We start from the raw sequence: 20,523 nt of genomic DNA, 5'->3' as shown, positions 1-20,523 counted from the left end.
TTTAATAAAATTTGTGCTATCTGTAATTTGTCTGTAAACACATACAGACTAGCTATATATTTTGCTTTTAGCTCTATATGGAGCCAGAGTCTGATTATGATACCGTAACAGGGCCGGTATCATAAACACACCTTTTAATGACCATCAGAGTAGTTTGTTTTGACCCCAACACGCCTCATTTTGCATTTTACTCCTCAGGCATCTCATAACAGCAAAAAGTTAGTTCACAAAGTTAGATAGCACTAATTCTAAAATATGATATGAAAAATCGAAGACATGTCCACGCTCCGCAAAAGGATGTGTGTCTCTGTAGTAACTGTTTCGCTAAACATTTTTCCAAGAAGACTTATTTACTTTATTTGAAGAATGTCATTTGAGGAATGTTCCTGGAATCGATTCAGAATACAGAATATGTGTGTATGTCACTTAAAATATTGAAGCGTTAGCAATACTGATTCGACACATGATTACTGAGTGTCAAAGTGCAGTTAACCCTTTAGCGCTCACAGGAGATTCCCTTTAGGAGAAATGTCCCACCCTCCAGCTGAACTGGGAGTTTTGATTGGTTTTTCAACCGAGTCTGACCTGTCTGTTATTGCCTGCAGTGCTGCGTCACCGCCCCAAGTGGTTTGCAAAGTGCCGGGTCAAATCTTGTCCCCGTGAGGAGAACATGTGAAAGTCCACATGGACAGGAATGTCCTGCATGATGTTTCGATGTTAAAAGTGTGTATCGTAAAACTGGAAGACTGTTTCGCTGCATTTAGAGCTAAATACCAAACGCTAAATGCAGTAGAATATTAAATGGAGTAAAATTTCAAAACATAAAGACTGTTGAATGAAATTGAATGTTGAATAGAACTTTATAATAAATAGAGCTGAATGTTAAATAACCCCAGATGTTAAATAAAACTGTATACTTGTAGAAAATTTAGATCCCTTCTTGTTCAGCTGTCACTCTGTGGGAACCTTTAAAGGTTCTGTGTAGAACTTTACAGCACAGTGTTTCTCTGTTAGAAAGAGTTTGAAGTAGAACTGTTTTATGTATTAAATCCTTAAAGAGCTCTCAACTCTCTGCTTTTTCTAAGACTCCTGGAGACTCCTGTTCTCGCTTACGTTATAGCAGGACTAAAAATGGTCCTTTCACCAGCCTCTCTGTTTTCTCTCTCTTGATATTAAGACAAAAAAAGCACAGCTTTACTGCTGATACTGGAGACTCCATCCGTACACGTCGAATAAACATCTCCTTATAGAAAACTTCATCTTATCACCAATTATATGTTGTCTTTGAACCAAATTTAAAAGGAACTGAAAGAAAAATGAAACAATATCAGAGGGAACCAGATGCTAAATCACATCAAGTGCCGAACAGATCCGAGGGCTAACCGCAACAGTGAAAAATGGAACCGAAAGTTAAGTAAAGACTAAAACACGATGAGGCATGTTGTCATGGGAAAATAATCAACGACGGGGTGGTGTGATGAAGTGGAGTTACTGTTACCACCATGAAGTTGATTATCTTCCTATAACAGAACATCCTGAAGTCCTTTATCTTCTTTTAGCACAGAAATTTACCAACAATTACGACTTTTTCATTTATTGAAGAATGACACACCATTTGTTTTATCCATTTATAGTTACATTTAATGATGTGGAACATCGAGGAACAAGTTGGTTCCTGTTCTCGCTTACATTTTAGCAGCTCTAAAAAGTGACTCCCTCACCAGCCTCTCTGTTTTCTCTCTCATGATGTTAATAAATAAAAAAAAATGCTAATACTGGAGACTCCTTCCATAAATGTTGAATAAACATCTTCTTACAGAAAACTTCATCTTATCAACAATTATATGTTGTCTTTGTTAAACAACAACACAAATCTGTTTTTTTATTATTAACTGTAGATTATATGAAGTGTTCATCATAGAACTTCCTGTGTACATTGTTACTATTGAAACAATAGCGTGTTAGAATGAGCGCAAAGCTGCTGTAGAAAATTAATCAACACCTTCTGACCAATCAGAATCCAGAATTCAGTGGAAATAGAATGATAGAAAGTGACAGAAAGAAAACTGAACAAAAATTCTGAATTGACCATGAAGTTCACATCGGCACTGTTCATGTAGCTGAGTCTGTGTGTGCATTATGTATGTGTGTGTATTATGTGTGTGTGTATTGTGTGTGTATGTGTGTGTGTGTTTGTTTAGGGAGGGTGCCTCTGTTTCCTCAGGATAACACATCAGCATCTGGTAGCAAATGAAGTGCCGGTGGCCGACATTCCATCAGACCTGTCTGGCATCTCTGAAAAAGAAACACACACACACACTCACACACATACACACACACACACACCCTCGCTGCTTCTGTGGACCCTCACACACTGGAATGGCACAGCAGTGAAGCGCCTGTCCACTGGAGCTGAAGGTAAGACCGGGAGCATGTGTGTATGTGTGTGTGTGTGTACATGATGAATAAGTGAATAATTTTTCATCGATAAATTAACTACAACTGATGAAAGTGTTCGAATGTTAATTTTTTAAAGCTGCAGGATGGAAAATGTTTAACTTCCATGCAGGTGTGTAAACTTTTGCTTCATAGTATTTCATTAAATGTGTTTTATTGTCAAATTTCTTTCCATGATAAGCTTCAGGTTTGGTGGTTAATCGTTCAGTGTCACTGAAGCAATTTAAGTCTAGTCCTTGCCTCAGTTACACTTTTAATAAAGATACTGAATAGAATATATAATAATGTTAGTCTTAAGAAACCATGAATAGTTTGAAATATTAGCTAATCCGTAAGAGTGACATCACATTGTGGAACATTCTCCACACTCCAGAACAAAACCACTGCATGATAACATGAAGATATTGTGGAAGATTACAGAAAAAACACACACAAGGGCAGAATCACACTGATTTACCTAAAATTTTCAAATGTAATCGAAATAATTTAGCACAACACCTTATTATTATTATTATTATTATTATTAATAATAATAATAATAATAATAATAAAAACAGATTAACAGAAACCACTTCTACTTACAAAAGCAACAGGATGCTCCTGAAACAGAACAGCACTAAGTTTCTGAAGAAGCTAATATTTCAGATTTAGATGAAATTTATCTGCTGCTACAATTTTTCAAATATAATTCGCTGACTGATTCGGTTCAATCGTTTTTGGCTCATTTGAAAAAAAAACGGCAGGTGCTGCTGATCTGAGGTCAGTGCTATTGTTCTTGTATAACAGTTAAATAAGATTTAGGTCATTGTTGCTGATCCTGGATCGGTGTAAAAAAAAACAGTACTTTATTAGTATGTAATATTACTTTTACGGTTAATAAATTAACATTAGAGTATACAGTTAGGATTTGGCTCGGGTTTAGTAATAATCTGCACTAACACTCGGTTATTTTGTTGCAGAATGTCCACATTTCATTTTTAGCATCTTGGATTTTTTTTTTTTTTTTGTAGATAAACTGTAAAACCGAGGTTGGTTATTCTTCTTTCACCCAGAACCCATATGGGGGGGTTGGGGGCACAACCTTTTACACGGAACTCATACAGTGGAAATTTATTATAAATCAATAGAAGAGTACTGAGCAACAATTTAACAGGAATCTAAGTGGAGATAACTTTGGGCCATGACTTTTCGTGTTTTTTTACACTCTCACACACCCGCTTCGTCTTTAAACGTGTGTGTGTGTGTGTGTGTGTGTGTTAACGTGAGGTTTTGTCTCATCCCTTTTTATGTTGTGTTGGTTATATAACTTTATACGTGTCTCGTTCCACTGTGCTTCCTGAAGTCCCCGTGTTTACTAACACACACTCTGTGAGCCACACACCATGAACCTGTCAGCGTCACCGGGCACACACACTGCTCCCTGTGACATGCCCTGTGTCTGTCTGAGTGTGTGTGTGTGTGTGTGTGTGTGTTTGGGGGGGCGTATGGGGTGTTTTTATATCTTGGTGAGGACCACACAAAGATCTGAGAGTTTTGATCTTGTGGGGACATTTGGCTGATCCCCACAAGGAAAACTGCTTTTTTGTTTGTTTTTTAATGAAAATTGCAACTTTAATTGTAAAAAACTAAAAAAAGCAGGAAAAGGTACTGAGATTAAGGTTCAGAATAGATTTAGGTGCAGCATACCATTAATCAGCTATAGTATTATTGGAAGGTCCTCATAAGGATAGTAAGAAAAACCGTGTGTGTGTGTGTGTGTGTGTGTGTGTGTGTGTGTGCTGAGGGAAAAAATGTGTGGGTGTTGACACATGTATGAACATCCACATGCTGACACTTCATCTGCTAGGGAGAGACCTTCCTGCACGAACAGGTGTGTGAATGAATACGTGTGTGTGTGTGTTACAGAGTGTGTGTTGTTAATGTAGTAATTGCACAACATGTTTAAGTTTCACAGATGTCCTGACACACACACACACACACACACACACACACACGTCATAGGTGTTTTTTTCTTAGGCTCTATAGGACTGGATGGAGGAAAAAATGGGTCAAAGTCCAGTAATATTAGCACTGTGCATCATTTTTCATTTTTTTATTCATTTTATTTCTTTATCATCATCTATACTCGTGTTCTAACGATCGTGGCCTCCTTAAAGACTCCTCCCAGTTTACATCTTATGAGTTTATACCTTATTTAATAGTTTATCTTGAGTGATAGCAGCTAATTAGCAAGCTAGTTAGTTAGTTGCATTTAGCATCAAATTTTCAGGGAGGATGATGGCTTAAAATGATTAATATAGCCACTTTAATTATTTAATACTTTTTTTTTTTTTACATTAGGTAAGAAGGTTTTCCCTGAAAAATGTCATTCAATTGCCTTAAAGCTGAAAGCTAATCAAAAAAATATCCTCAAACCCACATAAACCAAGAATTTTATTTTATAGCAGTGAACTAGCAAGCTAGCTAGCTAGTTAGTTACGTTTATCTACTCAGACAGTGGTCAAATTTTCAGGCAGGATTGTGGGTTAAAATGAATTATACTTAAAATACTTATTTTTACTTAACTAGGAAGAATTTTCCCTCAATTGTTGTGGAAACTCCTTAAAGCTGAATGCTAATGCTAAACATAGCATTAAACTCAGGCATTCATCGGAATCTGTAGAAAAATGTCCTCAAACACAAATAGCATGCTAATGAGCCTGCTAATGCAAGAAATGAATTAATGACCAAGAGTAACACATTTTATTAACTTTATTTTTTAACATCATTCACTATTTTAGCTATAATACACGTCTATAGGTATTATATTTAAGTTCTTATGTTACGGTGTTCTTAGCTAGCTTGGTATTTCTGCTTAGCTAACATACTCCGAAACAGCTCCTTGTTTTAAAGCTTAGCTAGTTTATTTATTCACACAGGATTTTTTCAAAGCAAGCTAGGTAGCTTTAATGAACCTTCATCTCTAATAGCATAAAGCTACCAGTATTTCATATTTCATGTTGTTACCTAGCTTTACAAGTTCTCCTCTGTAATTGTTCAGCTTTATCGGTTGACCCGAAGAACTTGCACAGCAGCCGGGCCAAACAAAACACAGTTTTTCCCATTTGCTGTTTATATAAAACTGCCTTTAAAACACACATATTACCAGAGAAATAAACAGCACTTTCCTCTCAGGCATACAATATTTATGAATCAGGTTTCCTATTCAAGATAAAAATATTGGAAGAGGATATACCTCCAGACCCCGCAGTGAAAACACGGCACTAATTCAACAAACACTAGTGCTCATGCCAAGCAAAGCAAACACACACACAAACACACACACAGACAGACAGACAGACACACACACACCCACACGGCTGCTTATTCTTACCAAGTCTTATTCTCTAATATATAACTTGTTCAGGTAAACGCTTGAACAATAAATTAGCAACTGCTAGTTCTGCTATCATGCTACATTCAGACATGGTCATGTTTTCACTGTGTTTACTAGAAGATTCCACATGAACTCCATGTTTCATCCTTGTGCTGTTGGTGACTTTAATCTTAAATCAAAAATGTTTATGATAGCTTCAAGTACATCATTGTGATACAGTGGTAATGGCTATGGACGGTTAGTTAGCAGTTAGAGCTAAGTGTACCTGGTGTAATTGTAGTAGTACAGAGCCAAATATTAGTCAATAACCAATATTTCTGTTTCTGATAGTTCTGTCCCACTGCTCCTACTGTCACTGGATCTTTAGTGATGTAGGTATGTGCTATCAGAGTTGTTACCTAGCTTAAATGCTGGGAATCTATATATTAAAGGTGCCTAGAAACATTGTTGACCTGGCGTTAACCACTTGAATAGTGTCAAAATTGGTTGTGTTCCTATTTTGAGAGCACAAATTCATGATTTCCAATCAAATGCATTTGTTTAGATATCAAAGACAACAAAGGATGCGTTTGACTTAAGTGCTAAATTTCTAAATTTGGTGTCTGTGTGCTCTGTTTGTTGACAGGACGATCCCACGGCCATTTTGTTTCCCAGTGTTGAACCCTTCTAGAGCCAACATGCCCATCCTGAAGAAGCTCCCAGGGAGGTCCAGGAGTAACCTCAGCAATGGTGATGTGATGCTCAAGAATAACCATGACAACAGTGAAACAATGCTACAGAGTAACCACGGCAACGGCGAGCTCATCCTTCCGCCGTCCAGCCTCAACCCCTTCGACGACATGGACCTAGACGTGGGTTGGAATGAGGAAGAAAGCGGGGTATGGGAGAGAGGGCGGGGCCTGACGAAGTTGTCACGTGATGGCGAGGCACTGGAGAACGAGGTGAACGCGGAGCTGCATGGAGGGCTGAAGATCACGGACAGGTCAAAGGGCAGCTCTCCTCTGAGAGGGACTCTGGAGCGCATTTGTGGCTCGTCACCGCTGAAGACGTTGGGAAAACTGAGCAAGGGGCTGCGCATGACTGGACGAAACGTGTGGAGCAACACCTTGCCGGCCACGCCCACTACCGGGAAGGAGAAGAAGAAGAAGAAGAATCATAGGAGACCATCTGAGGAGATCATGACCTTGCTGAGGTCAGTGAATCATTTATTTAAAAACGTGTGTGTGTGTGTGTGTGTGTGTGTTTACGGAAAAGAATTTGGGTGACTGTCTTTAGTTTTCTGTAGTGGAAAACTAAAGAAGCAAACTTCAGACACCGTAAATATCATAGCTGATCAACCACCTTTCTGATAAGACTTTTTGACGTTTCAAAAAATGTCTTAAAATGGAGGCGTCATTAGCACCACATAATGTAAGTATCATGGTTGTTTATAATTAGCTTGTTTAGTGCTGATTGTGTGTGTGTGGTAGGTCTGTGTGGAAAGATTGGCTCTATTAATACCAGGTACATTGTTTCCCCTGGTGCAGTGGGCTGTGTCTCTCTCCCATCGTAAACACACAAACACACATCCGTTTGTTTATTTATAATACACAGAAAACCGTTTCGCAGGAGGTACACAATGAAACGCTCAGGTCATGTCCGTTCACCCCTACCGCTGCTTAATTAATTCTTATGGAGTTATTCAGGAAACTGGCTAAAGAACACACGCCTCGGGAAACACTCCTGGAGAGAGCAGATGAAATTAAAAAAAAATATATAGAGTTATAGATCTGTGTAAGTGGAGAGAGAGTTATGTTGGGAGTGCTGATGTAATGAGAAAGAATGCGGGTCCATTTTTACTCTTTCAGTTCTCCTTCCTCCGTATTTAATAACAGCGTTTATAACACATCATTCTTTCTTCAAACTAACTTACAAATGTGTTAGATCAGGCTGAAATAAATGTACATAAATCAACCTCAAAGGATTTTGTAAAATAGCTAATTTTAAAAAAATTAAAGCAGCAGTTTGTAATGTTTAGTGCTCTCTGTTGACTGCAACGTGAATTGCAATTACAATAAAAACACTGCCACGTCTTCTGCTTGTCCTCGTCTGGCCCCGCCCCCGCTGTTTAAACTGTATATCCCTCGTGAGCTGGCTTTTACAGAAAACGAGGAAGTGTCCAGCAGCTGTTTTCCTTAAGGTGGCTGAGCCTATTTCTGGGCCTGAAAATTTTAAACAGAAGCTTAAATTTAAAAAAAAAAGTCAGATTTAAAATGCGGTAATGTTGCACATCACTGTTTTTGTAAGGTCTCTTTGAAATGATATGATTGTTACAGGTCAGTATGCAATGTAAAAAATAACGAACCGCACCTTTAAGTTTAAAGTGTCATTAGTTCAAAGTGAAATTATATTATCATGCCTTCTAAAAGGAAGGAGAGAGTTAGGAGAGTGGAATGATGACAAATTCCAAGATGTCCAAGATAGCGGTCTTTATAATATTACAATGTTTAACTACATGGTGAAGAAATTGAAGAGTTTGAGGCAAAAATAAAAGATTTTGGATGAGACAGACTTTCATTACTCATCGCTCCGGCACATAACCAGAGAAACACACTTGGACACCAAATATGCCTTGGCTGCTAGACTACATTTGGGGGAAAGGAGAACATTGTGTAAGTCAGATCGTTTGCCAAACAATTCCACTCTTAAACTGTTACAGAGGCAGCTTCCCATAGCGAACTGAACCCTCGCACTGGAGTGTTCTATCACCTTTAACGTCATATGACGTTCCACAATTGTGCTGTTGCACGTGTGATACTTGTTACACTGTTGACTTCACCTCACCTTTTCCCTTCATCTGTTCCCTCTGTCCAGGCTGGCGGGGCGGAGGAAGAAGAGCGAGCGGAGGGAGAGTCTCCCCGAGGGGGAGGTGAATGGTGAGGATGACGAGGACGCTGACCGTCGACCCTCGTTCCTGCGCAGCCTGAGCAAACTCCGCGGAGACTCGCTCACCAGCCGCGACTCCCAGGAGGCCGAGCGGGAGAACCCAGAGGAAGAGACGCCCATCAAACGCAGGGAGCCGCTCTCAGGTGAGAACCTTTGTCCATGTTGGTGTTTTGTGCCTTTTCTCCTGCTCAGTACGCAGCTCTTAATGTTATTCTTCAGGCGTTTGACATAGCACTTTATGACATTTAGTTGGCTGGTGTGCTCATGTGAGCATTTTTAAAAAAAATCATTTTTGTGTTTTTGTATGGATAAAGATGTATTTGAAAAAGCCGTCCACGTGGATGGAAACTTTTTATAAATCGGAAGGGTTAAAAACTACATTTGTAGTTGGTATAGCTAGTTTTTTATGGAAGCTACGAAGCTAAATTTGCTAAGTATCAAAACATGATTGACTATAATTGGGTTAGCGTGGACATTGTGTAATTTACGAGGACACTGAGAGAACGTCATGAGCGAGAACATGTATAAGACCTGACCCTCGTCTTTCCTCAGCCTGTTTACATCGCTGTTCTGTAGTCAGCACATCAGAATGAACAAGCACCAGGTCCTGACCCCACTGACGCTTTCTTTTCTTCCTCATCCGAGTGAGACAGAAAGAGCGCTGGCCTGAATGCTTAAACAGAACTGAATTACATGAGCAGAAGTTTGTACACCTGTGAACCCTGATCCCTTTATTGGCAGCCCATCGATGTGTGCTCGGATCGCTAACAAGCCGGAAGTCTGTTCCGTCTACAGCCGGAGACTTCATCGCCTCACCCACAATGCTTTGCTCTTAATAAGTAGCTCGAGGTCTTAGGGTCCCTCTGAGTCATTGGCAATCAACCGCGAAAACCAGGAAACGACGTACTTTCACTGCGCTGCGGATTTGTTCCGATAAGACTCTCGCCAGAAGCTGCGTCAACGCTCAGAGTGTTCTAATTGCAAGAACACCCTTAATGACAAAACAACACACTTTCACACAGTACATAATGCATTTCTCACATTCTGAACACACTGGACACAACAGAGTGGGTCTTAATTTACATTATTTCAAGACATGAAATCAAATGTACCAGAACATTTCAATCAACCAAGACATATTTGATGTCTGACGTTTGCTGCTTTAGTTTTACTTTGAAGCTATGAAGCTAATGTAGCTAGCAAATAATGGAAGTTATATTATACATAAAGCTGTAGAGTGCATCTTTAAAAAGTGCTACATTAGCCTTGTAGCTCCAGCACTTAGCTGAGAAAACCTTATTAATTTTTTGAAATCATAAAATGATGTTTGAGGGCCAGGTGCTACTCAGAAATGGTTAAAGGGCGTAGAAATGTAGTTTTATAGACATTTCTAAAATTATTTCTCTCCTCTGGTCAGTCCTTGAAATCCTGCAGCTGGTGAATCAGAGAGACCTCCTGCTGGCCGACACCCACATCCAAGAGCTGGAGAGAGAGTGTGAACTCGACCCCACCCTTTTGCAAACCCCGCCCACCACACCCATTGCTACAACCCCTCCCCTTCCGTCCTCCCCTCTGTGGCTCCCCCTGCCAGGCCAGTGCGATGACGAGACTCCAAGCGCCTGGGACGCGAGCCTGAGGAAAGTTAAAGATGTTGAGTTGCTCTACGAGGCGCTGCAGAGAGAGATGTGGGATGTGGTGCGTGAGTCACTACGGCAACCATGTGCCGGCCCCCAGCTCGGCCTAGTCGTGCTTGTGATCCAGCAGGAGGAGCACGCTGACCGCGTCTGGGCCCTGCGTCAGGAGGCTCAGTCTGAGCTCCGTGATGGGGCCCAGCCTGACCTGCATGAGAAAGCCCAGTCAGACCTGCGTGAGAGGGCCCACTCTGACCAGCGCCAGGAGGCCCAGTCCAACCTGTTCGAGGGCGTCCGTTCCACCAAACGTCCCCGGAGGCTGAGGCAAAAGTGGGCAGAGGCAGTGGGAGAGGCTGCTGATTGGTCACTGCCACAGCCTGGGGGTATCACAGCAGGACAGATGGGCACGTTCCTGGATCGGCTAAGAGGCCGAGTGGTGGAAGACATGGACGCGGCAAGGAGGAACGTGGTAGGAGTGTATCCAAAGGAGTTCTCCGTGTTTCAGGTATACATGCAGAGCTACCACAGAGGCGTGGCCAAACGTCTCCGAGCCATCACTGCAGGGCAAGTGCAGATCACCGATATCTACTCACTGCTCGACTGGGTCTACAACATCTACAACAGGTAGACCTTCACCTACCATTGAATAGATCCCCATAAATAGATCCCTAACAACACGTTAATGATGTAGTCTGTGACTTTTAAAAGTGTTTCAAAAACTGGTTTGCAAAATTACTGCGCAGTGGATGAGGCTACTTCATTCATTTCAGAATTATTTTTACATTTTCTGGTCCAGAAATAAGCCCTGCCCCCGGCTAAAACAGATCTGCCCAGTTTTTCTCTCTTCTCTAAAAAGCAGCTAATGCAGTGGTTGGGTCATTTAGTGGAAATAGAAACTGTCTGGGCTCCTAAAAATGACAGACTGCACCTTTAAGCATTTCTGAAAATAAAATACATACCATTTCAAATATAACACATAGTCAATTTCCTATATTTAGAGTTCTATATAACCAGAGTATACACACACCTACACATTTACACAACTTGTCAATGCTGGGCTGTACCATTCCGGCTGACTGTAGGGGTGTGTTGCAGGGACGTGCTGGGCACGGTGGGTGCTATGGGGTCTATAGACTGTGGAACTCTCGAGCCACTGCTTCCTGCCGAGGTCATGGACAGACTGGAACAGGAGTGTCTCGACACCGTCTGGGTATATACACACACACACACACACGCACACATTCAGTGTACACACTAAATGTGTACACATACAAACAGAGACACTAACACACACGTGTGTGTGTGTGTACATATATATATATATATATATATATATATATATATATATATATATATACAAATCCAAAGTAGAATGGATATCTCAGTTCAGTACCATGGACAGTGTGTTGTACATTTAGCTTTAGTGTGTGTTAGTTTAAGCTAATGAGAGGAAGCATCAGTGCTAAAGCTAATGCTAATATGTAATTACAGTCTCCATGGTGCATTACGAGGTTAACATTAAGTGCTGGGAGCTTTACAGCAATTATGTAGAGATTGTAATTAATTACACTAAATCACTGTGTTTGTGTCTGTGTGTGTGTGCGTGTGTGTGTTTAGGATAAGGTAACTATGGAGCTCTCTCAGGTTCTGGAGGATGAGGAGAAGCGATGGACTCAGACTTTACACATTGAGGAGTACCAGTCCGGCCTTGCACGTTCAATCATACAGGTAACACACACACACCTGTACATGTGTGTGAGTGTGTGCATATCTAGCTAAACATTGCTGTTGCAACTTGTGCAATGTATTTATTTAGACTGTTTCATTAGTGTGTAATTTGCCCATTTGTTAGTGTTTTTATTCTTATGGGGAGGTACGCTATTGTTAGCTTGGTTCTGACATAGCATCAAAAGTCAAATAGCAGTGCTTTTTTTAATATTATTATTACTGTGAGTGATCAGACATTATTATTGGCATGAGTAATAGGACACATTGTTATTAGTGTGAGTGAACGGACTACATTATTAGTGTGAGTGATCAGATATTATTTTACCGTGAGTGATTAGACATTGCTATTAGAGTGAGTTATTGGACATTTTTATTACCATGAATGATGGGACTTTGTTTTACCATGATCGATCGGGCTTTATTATTGTCGTGATTAATCAGACATTGTTATTAGTGTAAATAATCACTCGTACATGAAGATGATTCTGTGGTGTGTGTGTGGTGTGTATGTGTGTGTTGTCAGAGGCTGAAGGTGGACTTGGACAGATCGACGGGTGTCAGTCAGCCTTTGGGAGCTCGAGTGGCCCGGTGCACTCTCAAAGGGTTAGCCGACTTCCTCCACAGGTGAGGATCAGGATGATGATGAGGATGATGATGATGGCTATTGTTATTGTTATTTTGACAGTCATTTTTGTGTGTGTTTAGTTTCCAGAGAAAGGTGGAGATGTTCCACGAGACTCAGGCGGAGTTTGGGGATCGAGCTGACGGTTACGTGTCCCGCACTATCGCTCTGGCCAACTGCGTTCCTCCCTTCAGGTCAGCTCAGGAGCTCTCCTGAATACACACATCTCCATTATCTACAAACAAAACCAAACACACGCACACGAACACACACACACACACTGTCACTGGAAGTGATTTCAAATGTAGTGTAATCTGTGAATTGTATTGTGTATTGTGTGTGTGCATGTGTGTGTAGGAGCTTTGTGGAGCGCTGTAGGCAGTGTGACCCCCTCGGCAGTGAAGACTCCTCGCACAGAGCGCACTCATCACTCGAACGCATCATCAACCAGTCTGTACGAGTTCTCAGCGACAGACTGTTCGAAAACATTAGGGTAAGATTTAAACACACACACACACATGTGAATATGATTTTGTGCATGCCTTTTTGTGCGTGTGTGTTCTCTGCCCTGTAGCTGTGTGTGTTCTCTGCCCTGTAGCCCTTCTTTGATAAACTGCTCAGAAAGAAATGGCTGAACAACACAGAGGCGTATGAGAGCATCGAGGCCTCCATCAAACAGCACTTTAAAAAGTTCCGCAGGATGGACTGTCCTCCCTATCAGGTACAACACACACACACACACACACGGATTTTTCTCAATGTAATGTTAAAAATTCATAGCTACAACACTATGGAAAAACATCTGGCAATAAACAGGATATCTCACTAAAAATTGTAATGTACTGTATCTGTTTGATTCACTGATTCAATTAATCAATCAAACAGATTCATGATGAATTGACTCATTGACTTGGTGAATTATTGACTCATTGACTTGTTGAATTATTGACTCATTGACTTGTTGACTCACTGGCTTAGTGACTTACTGAGTCACTGACTCACTGACTTACTGACTCATTGAATTGTTGACTTACTGACATATTGACTCACTGACTTGTTCACTCATTGGACTATTGACTCACTGACCACTTGACTCGTTGACTTGTTGCCTTATTGACCTATTGACTCACTGACTTGTTGACGTATTGAGTCATGGACTTGTTGACTCATTGATGTATTGACTCATTGACTTGTTGACTCACTGACTTGTTGAATCACTGATCCACTGACTTTATGATTCATTGCCTCATTGACTCTTAACTGATTGATTGACAGACACTGGTGAATGAGGTGCACAGGCGGGTCATGGTGGAATACGTTCGTTCCATCATGAGGGGGCGGGTCATCTGCACATCACTCAAAATGAGGAAGAGGCTCGCATTCCGGCTGCAGGACGAGGCCAGACAGCTTAAAGCACTTTTTAAAGACCTGGTATACACACATACACACACACACACACACACACAAGTATATGGATCGTTGTGTTCCCTTGACCCTATTGTACACTTTCTGTCAATCTCAGCAACAGTTCACTGTAAATGTGAGAAACGACATTACAGCCAGAGTCAGCTGGACTTTTTTTCCCAGAATGCCTGTGCTAGTCTGCATGAGCAGCGCCATTCTTATCTGTCCAGTGCTGCACTTAAATCACCCGTCCATCATCTTAACAGAAAACAGGAAGTGGGCCGCTCGGGCACTTCCTGCCCGTTGTCTTTGAAGGATTTCTGTCGCTCGAACTGTTTTCGTGGAAATGCCCAAACAAGCTTTTAATTCCACAGAGGATATTTAGTGTGTGGACGAGAGAGAGAGAGAGAGAGAGAGTGTTGGAGGATATTTATAGCTCATGCCTATGTGAAACTCCTCTGGGTAGCTTAAAGGGGTCAGAATCGGAAACGGAGGAGCTCTGTACGGGAACGCAGGACTCCAAACTCCAAACTCCCAATGCACAAGATACAGCCGAGACAGAGGGAGAGAGATCAACTCAAGCTTATCAATAATTCTTGAATTCTAGCAGCCTACAGATCTACAGTGTTGATGGTCTCATTTTTAATTCTCTCTCTCTCTCTCTCTCTCTCTCTCTCTCTCAGGAGTCTACCTGTTCCTGGCTGGATAATGTGATTGGTCACCTGGCTGACATCATCCTCCTGGAGGACACACCCTCTATTCAGATGGAGGTGGGAGTGCTGGTGAAGGAGTTCCCAGATATTCGGTATGAAATACTCACACACACACACACACACACACACACACATATTCGTTCAATCCATGACCAACGATCAGGAAAAGCTTGCAAGAGTTCAATACAATATCACTTAACCACTGGTAGCCACGCCTCCTTCACTGAGACTGACAGACGCAGAAGCCACTCCTTCACTGAGACTGTCAGGTTGAGTCAGTCTTGCACACACACACACACACACACACACACACACACACAGAACAGGACGTTTCTCTGCAGCTTGCAGCAGAAACACGGCCCATTACTCAGCGTTATCTCTTCAGACCCTTAACACCCTGAGTCTTTCATCATTTTTATAATGGCTGTATGAAGTGCAGAGCTGGCAGACGGAAACGAGCGGCTCTGAACTCTGTCTGTCACAGACGCACTTCATTCAGGAATAAGTGAACCTCTCGACCCCGGCCTCTTCCTGCCTCTGCAGAACAGCTATTTTTCACAACACCCTTCACCTTCCTGAACTCTTAAGAATGTCTCGCCGAAAATAGTCCCCATGGAGACAGAGGTTTGTGACGTGCCTCGGTGCCAACTTCCCTGTGAATAGCGCAGAGACTCGGTTGGCACGAGACGAGGCGACAAGGGAGGAAAAGACGGGGCACTGAGAGTCTTAAATCCAGTGTGTGTTTTCATTTTTTGGTTAAAAATGAGTCTGAACACCTGCTTGAAAAAAAAAAAAACGCTTCCTGTAACTCTAGAAAATAGAATTACACTGGCCAGGAGAAAGTTAGCAAACATAAGCCTTCAGGAAGATGTACAATAAATCATCATCACATCAGATCAGAGCTGAGCAGATGGCAAGCTGAGCCATTTTTTAAAAAATCAGCATCTGATGAGTGTAAAAAGTGTCCAGGAACCGTGAATGCACTACTCACACTAAAAATGCTAAAATACTCAACTCTGATGTCTTATTTATTCTGAAGAGTATGTGAGGTAATTTTTAAGAGACTTCAAACTTTGAAAATTCAATTTAAACTTTTAGAAGACCAGCCCTGTGTGTGTGCGAAAAGAGAGAGAATCAAACAGTCGTGAGTTAGGAATTACGTGTGAGAAAGACATACAGAGACAGAGAGATAGTGCGAGCGCTTCCGTGATCCTGTTATTCAGCGTACAGGGTCGCAGGGACACTTTGATTGACATGCACCATAAATCTTCCAAACAGGCCATTCTGACAGAACAAAACCTCATGTGTGTTTATAAATGTGTGTGTTGTCATTGGCTGGCAGTGCTCCTGCTTGCTGACGCACAACTGGGCTCAGCCAACAGGAAGTCGCTGTGGACTACTTCCTGTACTTGCCAGGTCACAGGAGACTCGCTGGTGCCATCACTCAAAAAAGACACACACACACACACACACACTCATGCTAAAACATTCCAGTGAAGACACTGGCCCTCTACAAACACACACACTTGGCAGTTCTGTGTAAACAGATCAAAGTCATGCCTGTGCCCCTGCATATGGTCACCGCTTCCTGTTGTTGGCCGTCTCTGTCAGTTAAACTCTGACACTTTCAGTGACATCTCAGAGTGAGAACACTGATCTCAGATCAGCTTTGTCCTGAGCAGAATAATCACATACAGACCAGAAGAGCAGATCTCCGTCCACTACTTTAAAGATGCTGATACTACAAGCTGACTGTCAGCCTTTAATTTTTGTAGTTTTTGTTCACCAGCAGCTGATTTAATAAAACGTAGAGCTGTATCGATGAGACACAACATAAAACATTTTGCACAACATGAAAAAATAGTGGTTAGAATCGCCTCCTTCACTGTGACTGACATGCACGTGAGAACACGTCTTCTTCAGAAGTAGCCTAGAGAATCAGGAGAGAAGGAGCTGATGAATGAAGACATAACAGCGAGACAAATTGAAGCAGTGAGACAAAAACAGAAAAAATATTTTATTTGTTTTATTCTCTCAGGAGGAAGCATGTCTCGGCTGTACTGAACGTCAGAGGGATGGTCCAGCAAGCGGAACGTCAGGAGATTCTCGCCGTTGTCCGGGACTTTGAGACCAGCGATAGCCCCGCCCATGTTTCCAGAGACCATGCCTTGTTCTCTGAGATTACCGTGGCAACAGACATGCCCTGCCTGGGACTGGTTCTGATCCGTTTTGGACTGAGAGTGTCATCGTGGGTTTCGAGCGCCCGGCCTCGCAGGAGACGCCCCAAAAGGAGTGCGAGTCAGAGAGCAGATGATGCTAATGAACACGTTACACAAGAGAACCAATAACATCTCACTAACCAGTCAGACAGTAGATCATAACCAGTCACACAAGTCAAGAAGTAACTAGTCACCAAGTCAGAATGTTACAGAAATTAACCAGTAATCAGCCTAGAAATAAAAACATTACACAACATAATGCATAGTTCATCAACCAGTAACCAATTCATTTCCAATCGCGTTCCAATTGGAAGACAGCTGCTTGAGTAGGCAGCATTTTCAGCTAGCACTTGGCATTTGGATGGTAGATTTCCCTCAAGGTAGGTGTGAGATGAGCTAAAAATATCATTCGTGAAGGCATTTCTCCAAAACATAATATGTATCATGATATATAGGCTCACAAACTGGCTCTTTAGAATTTAGAAATCGCACAGCCCTACTCCCAGAGTTCCTTATTTTGGCCAAATTTAAGGTGGGCATGCATCCTTCATGCTTTAAATAATCCCATAATTCTGTTCACTGAACTTCTTTAAAAAGTTTCAACCTTCAAGGCAGACAAAACTGTTACAACACTCCAAATGTAAGTGAATTGTTTGTCTCATAGCTAGCTAAAAATCTGATTTGTGTTTGTAGATTGCCAAAAGTTGTTCCCTAGTTATATATTACTAACTAATTAAAGTAAATCGACTTCAGCATAAGGTGTTAGCCTGCTAGTTAACCTCAGTTATCTTGTTTAGCAGAAAAATAGCCGCATCTCAGGATCCATCCTCAGGTACGCCAATAAACTAGCGAGAAATAGCAGATAAACAAATGTAGTGTACAGGCAGCATGCTAAAAGTTGCCACAAATGACACAATGACACTGAAATCTGTCCTGAACCTGAACAAGGTTTCTTTTTTGGTCGCTAATAAGGCGCTTCTTCCAGAATGGAGCAACCAAACAGATTACACATATGTAACCAGTGTATGATTCGAGCGACGCATTGAGTAGCTTAGCAAGTCAACATGTCTACACAAGACACAAATCAGCTCGTATTGGTCAAATCCATGCGTTCCACAAGACAAGCACAGGAAGAAATAGAAAAATGTGACCCTCACATTTCTTTGAGGCATGAGGATTCAAACAGGAAGTACTCTCCATTATTCACACAGCTAACAGGAAGTAGACTTAATGACCGCCGAGTCATCAGTCCCTCTGTCTGACACAGCTAATGGTTCCTCCGGTGGAAACAGAGCCCTATTCCAGTTCACTCGAAACAATGGAGTGCGCTTGTGAATAGACACAGGGTCTTGTCCCATTTTAATCTAACTTATACTCATGTGCATTGTTAAAACTGCTGGATAAATAACCTATAAAAAAGTAATCGCTTACAAGATATCCTTAATCCTTCTCAGAGATAGGATGTGTCAAAGGAAAAAGTGATTTCCGGATGAACTGGTTCACAAATGTGTACAAATCAGATGGAAAACTTTTTTTATTGGAGGAGTGTCTTTTTTCGTTATATATAGACACGCTTGAGCAGTTACTGTCGAAAACATTGTGGTTATACAGTGTATAGTTAGTGTTTATCCTGAATAGCTAGCTAGGCTATCACACAATCCCATTAATCAGTGACAGATGGAAAGTGTGAATATGGGTCACTGCCAGGATCGAACTTGTCTACTCGAGTTTTGATTTGTTTGATTGCCTAAACAAATCAAAACTTGCATAGCTAGTGCACTTAAGTTGGTTTTAGACTGTGCGATTTTTGCTGTTTTTTAAGATTATTACTAGTCACACTATATGAAATCACAATAAAATCTGGAGATTATACTATGAAGTATAATGTTTAAAGAAAATGACTACACTCTGCTTACGTCATCAATCATTATCGTATCCGAAAATCAGCTCGTGCAGATAACGGGCTAGCTTAAACACATATATTGTGGCCAGTAGCATGTTCTGTTCACGTTTTTCACCATCACTACTATCGTGTTTTTTTTAGCTGTCCTGTGTGTTTGGTGTCTTCCTATTGGTGGCTTTTAGACGAGCATCGAAGCACCGCTCACACTCAGCGTGAGAAATTTCCCACACTGCCAGAACTGTCAGCCATCTTGGTTGGTTGCAGTGGCACGAAAACGCCCGCCGCTAACACGAGCACATTGTGCGTTCTAAGACCGCTGATCTCAACTTATAATTTTTGTCGTACAGTGTAAAGCTGGCTTTTGACACTATTTTGCTGTCAACAATCATTTTCGGAGACTTGGCTAAATCTTTTTTGAACGTGCGTATCACACAGTCTGAGAGAATAAACAGTGGCAACAGTGTCCTAAGTATTCATATTCTTTCTCTTTTCTGAAGATTTAACACATAAAACTCAGGCAACTTGTGACAATATTGTCATTTAGCTTTGGATGTTCATGTGTGCACCTTTACGATGGGATTTTCAGTATCACATTAAGAGATTCGTGCATTAGCGTGGAGTAATGTTTAGCCTGGAGTGAAGGTGAAGAACCACAGGGACCAGTCAGACTGGAGCAGAAGTGATTTGGTCTTACTAGATCATCTTCTGCTTTATAAGGATGTTATAAAAATCGGTAATAAGGAAGGTGATGGCTTCATGAGTGAGAAATCAGAGTAAACAGGATGTAGTAATGCTGTTTTTGAGAGCAAGTGTGTTTAGTAAAAGAGGTCGTAGTGCTCTCTAAGCTAGGCTTGGTTAGGTTCTGTGAGTGTTAGAGGTTCAGGTATGATCTTTCTTTCAAATTTCAGTTAGAGTTTTAATCTCCTTGTGATTGTGCTTAATGATGCAACAACTCATAAATCAGAAATACTGTGTGTCCATTGCCAAGAATCTTAAAGAAAGATTTTTTATAGTCTGTACTGAGGTGAAAAAATTAAGTGTATCATATACATTCAAGCCTAATTTTTATGCACAATGACTCTCCATAGTCCAAAAGAAAGAGTTTTTTATTATTAAAGAAATATTTTCAGTAACTGTACTTAATCATATTAGTATGAGCATCCTTCTCAATAGCTGGTCTTGAACTGTATCTATTCAATTATTTGTGCAGTTTCTTTGTGAAATTCTTGTGAAATCAATTGAAAGATATGAACTGAAGTGATGTGAAACATAAATGGGATTATTCTAATGTTAAAGATTTTCAGTGGAAATAAAAACCCATTGACTGGGTATCGAAACAAAAACTATGGGACTGTCTTTATTTTCCTGAATTAGTCTTGCTGTATTTACTGGGATCTGAATGGAATTGATCCTAGATTAGTTGTGCACAGAGAAAACCTTGTGTGTTTTGTGGCTCTTGGGTGTTGGGGTGGTTATAATAGGGAGGTGTCTGGGCCAGATACATTCAAGTGGAATCTTTCTGGAGAGAGAAACACTCTATTATAT

At 41.1% G+C, this 20,523-nt stretch overlaps 1 protein-coding gene across 2 annotated transcripts; it reads left to right on the top strand.

The window, feature by feature from the left end:
• The first annotated feature begins 2,120 nt into the window (after positions 1-2,120).
• exoc3l2a (exocyst complex component 3-like 2a) lies at positions 2,121-20,321 on the top strand. Of its 2 annotated transcripts, none has more exons than XM_026921718.3 (13): positions 2,121-2,418; positions 6,459-7,025; positions 8,687-8,901; positions 10,176-11,013; positions 11,485-11,599; positions 12,007-12,117; positions 12,641-12,741; positions 12,823-12,933; positions 13,097-13,232; positions 13,338-13,460; positions 14,015-14,170; positions 14,827-14,948; positions 16,895-20,321. In XM_026921718.3, the coding sequence occupies exons 2-13, from the start codon at positions 6,511-6,513 to the stop codon at positions 17,202-17,204; spliced, it is 2,853 nt and encodes a 950-aa protein (XP_026777519.2). In that variant the 5' UTR covers positions 2,121-2,418; positions 6,459-6,510; the 3' UTR covers positions 17,205-20,321. The 2 variants fall into 2 exon arrangements, with proteins under 2 accessions (XP_026777519.2, XP_053086513.1); XM_053230538.1 differs by lacking the exon at positions 2,121-2,418 and adding an exon at positions 6,163-6,208.
• Positions 20,322-20,523: the final 202 nt, after the last annotated feature.

The sequence above is a fragment of the Pangasianodon hypophthalmus genome, chromosome 27 (genome assembly GCF_027358585.1).
Source record: "Pangasianodon hypophthalmus isolate fPanHyp1 chromosome 27, fPanHyp1.pri, whole genome shotgun sequence".
In the NCBI taxonomy this organism is placed as follows: domain Eukaryota; kingdom Metazoa; phylum Chordata; class Actinopteri; order Siluriformes; family Pangasiidae; genus Pangasianodon; species Pangasianodon hypophthalmus.
Note: the sequence above shows the minus strand (reverse complement) of the source record. Positions and strands in the feature narration are given on the sequence as shown.

Excerpts from the sequence above, each read along its gene's own strand:
- exoc3l2a (XM_026921718.3), top strand. The coding sequence starts at position 6,511 with ATGCCCATCCTGAAGAAGCTCCCAGGGAGGTCCAGGAGTAACCTCAGC. Across the intron at positions 11,014-11,484 it reads GTCTACAACATCTACAACAG|GGACGTGCTGGGCACGGTGG; the intron begins GTAGACCTTCAC and ends GGTGTGTTGCAG. Across the intron at positions 13,233-13,337 it reads GACTGTTCGAAAACATTAGG|CCCTTCTTTGATAAACTGCT; the intron begins GTAAGATTTAAA and ends TCTGCCCTGTAG.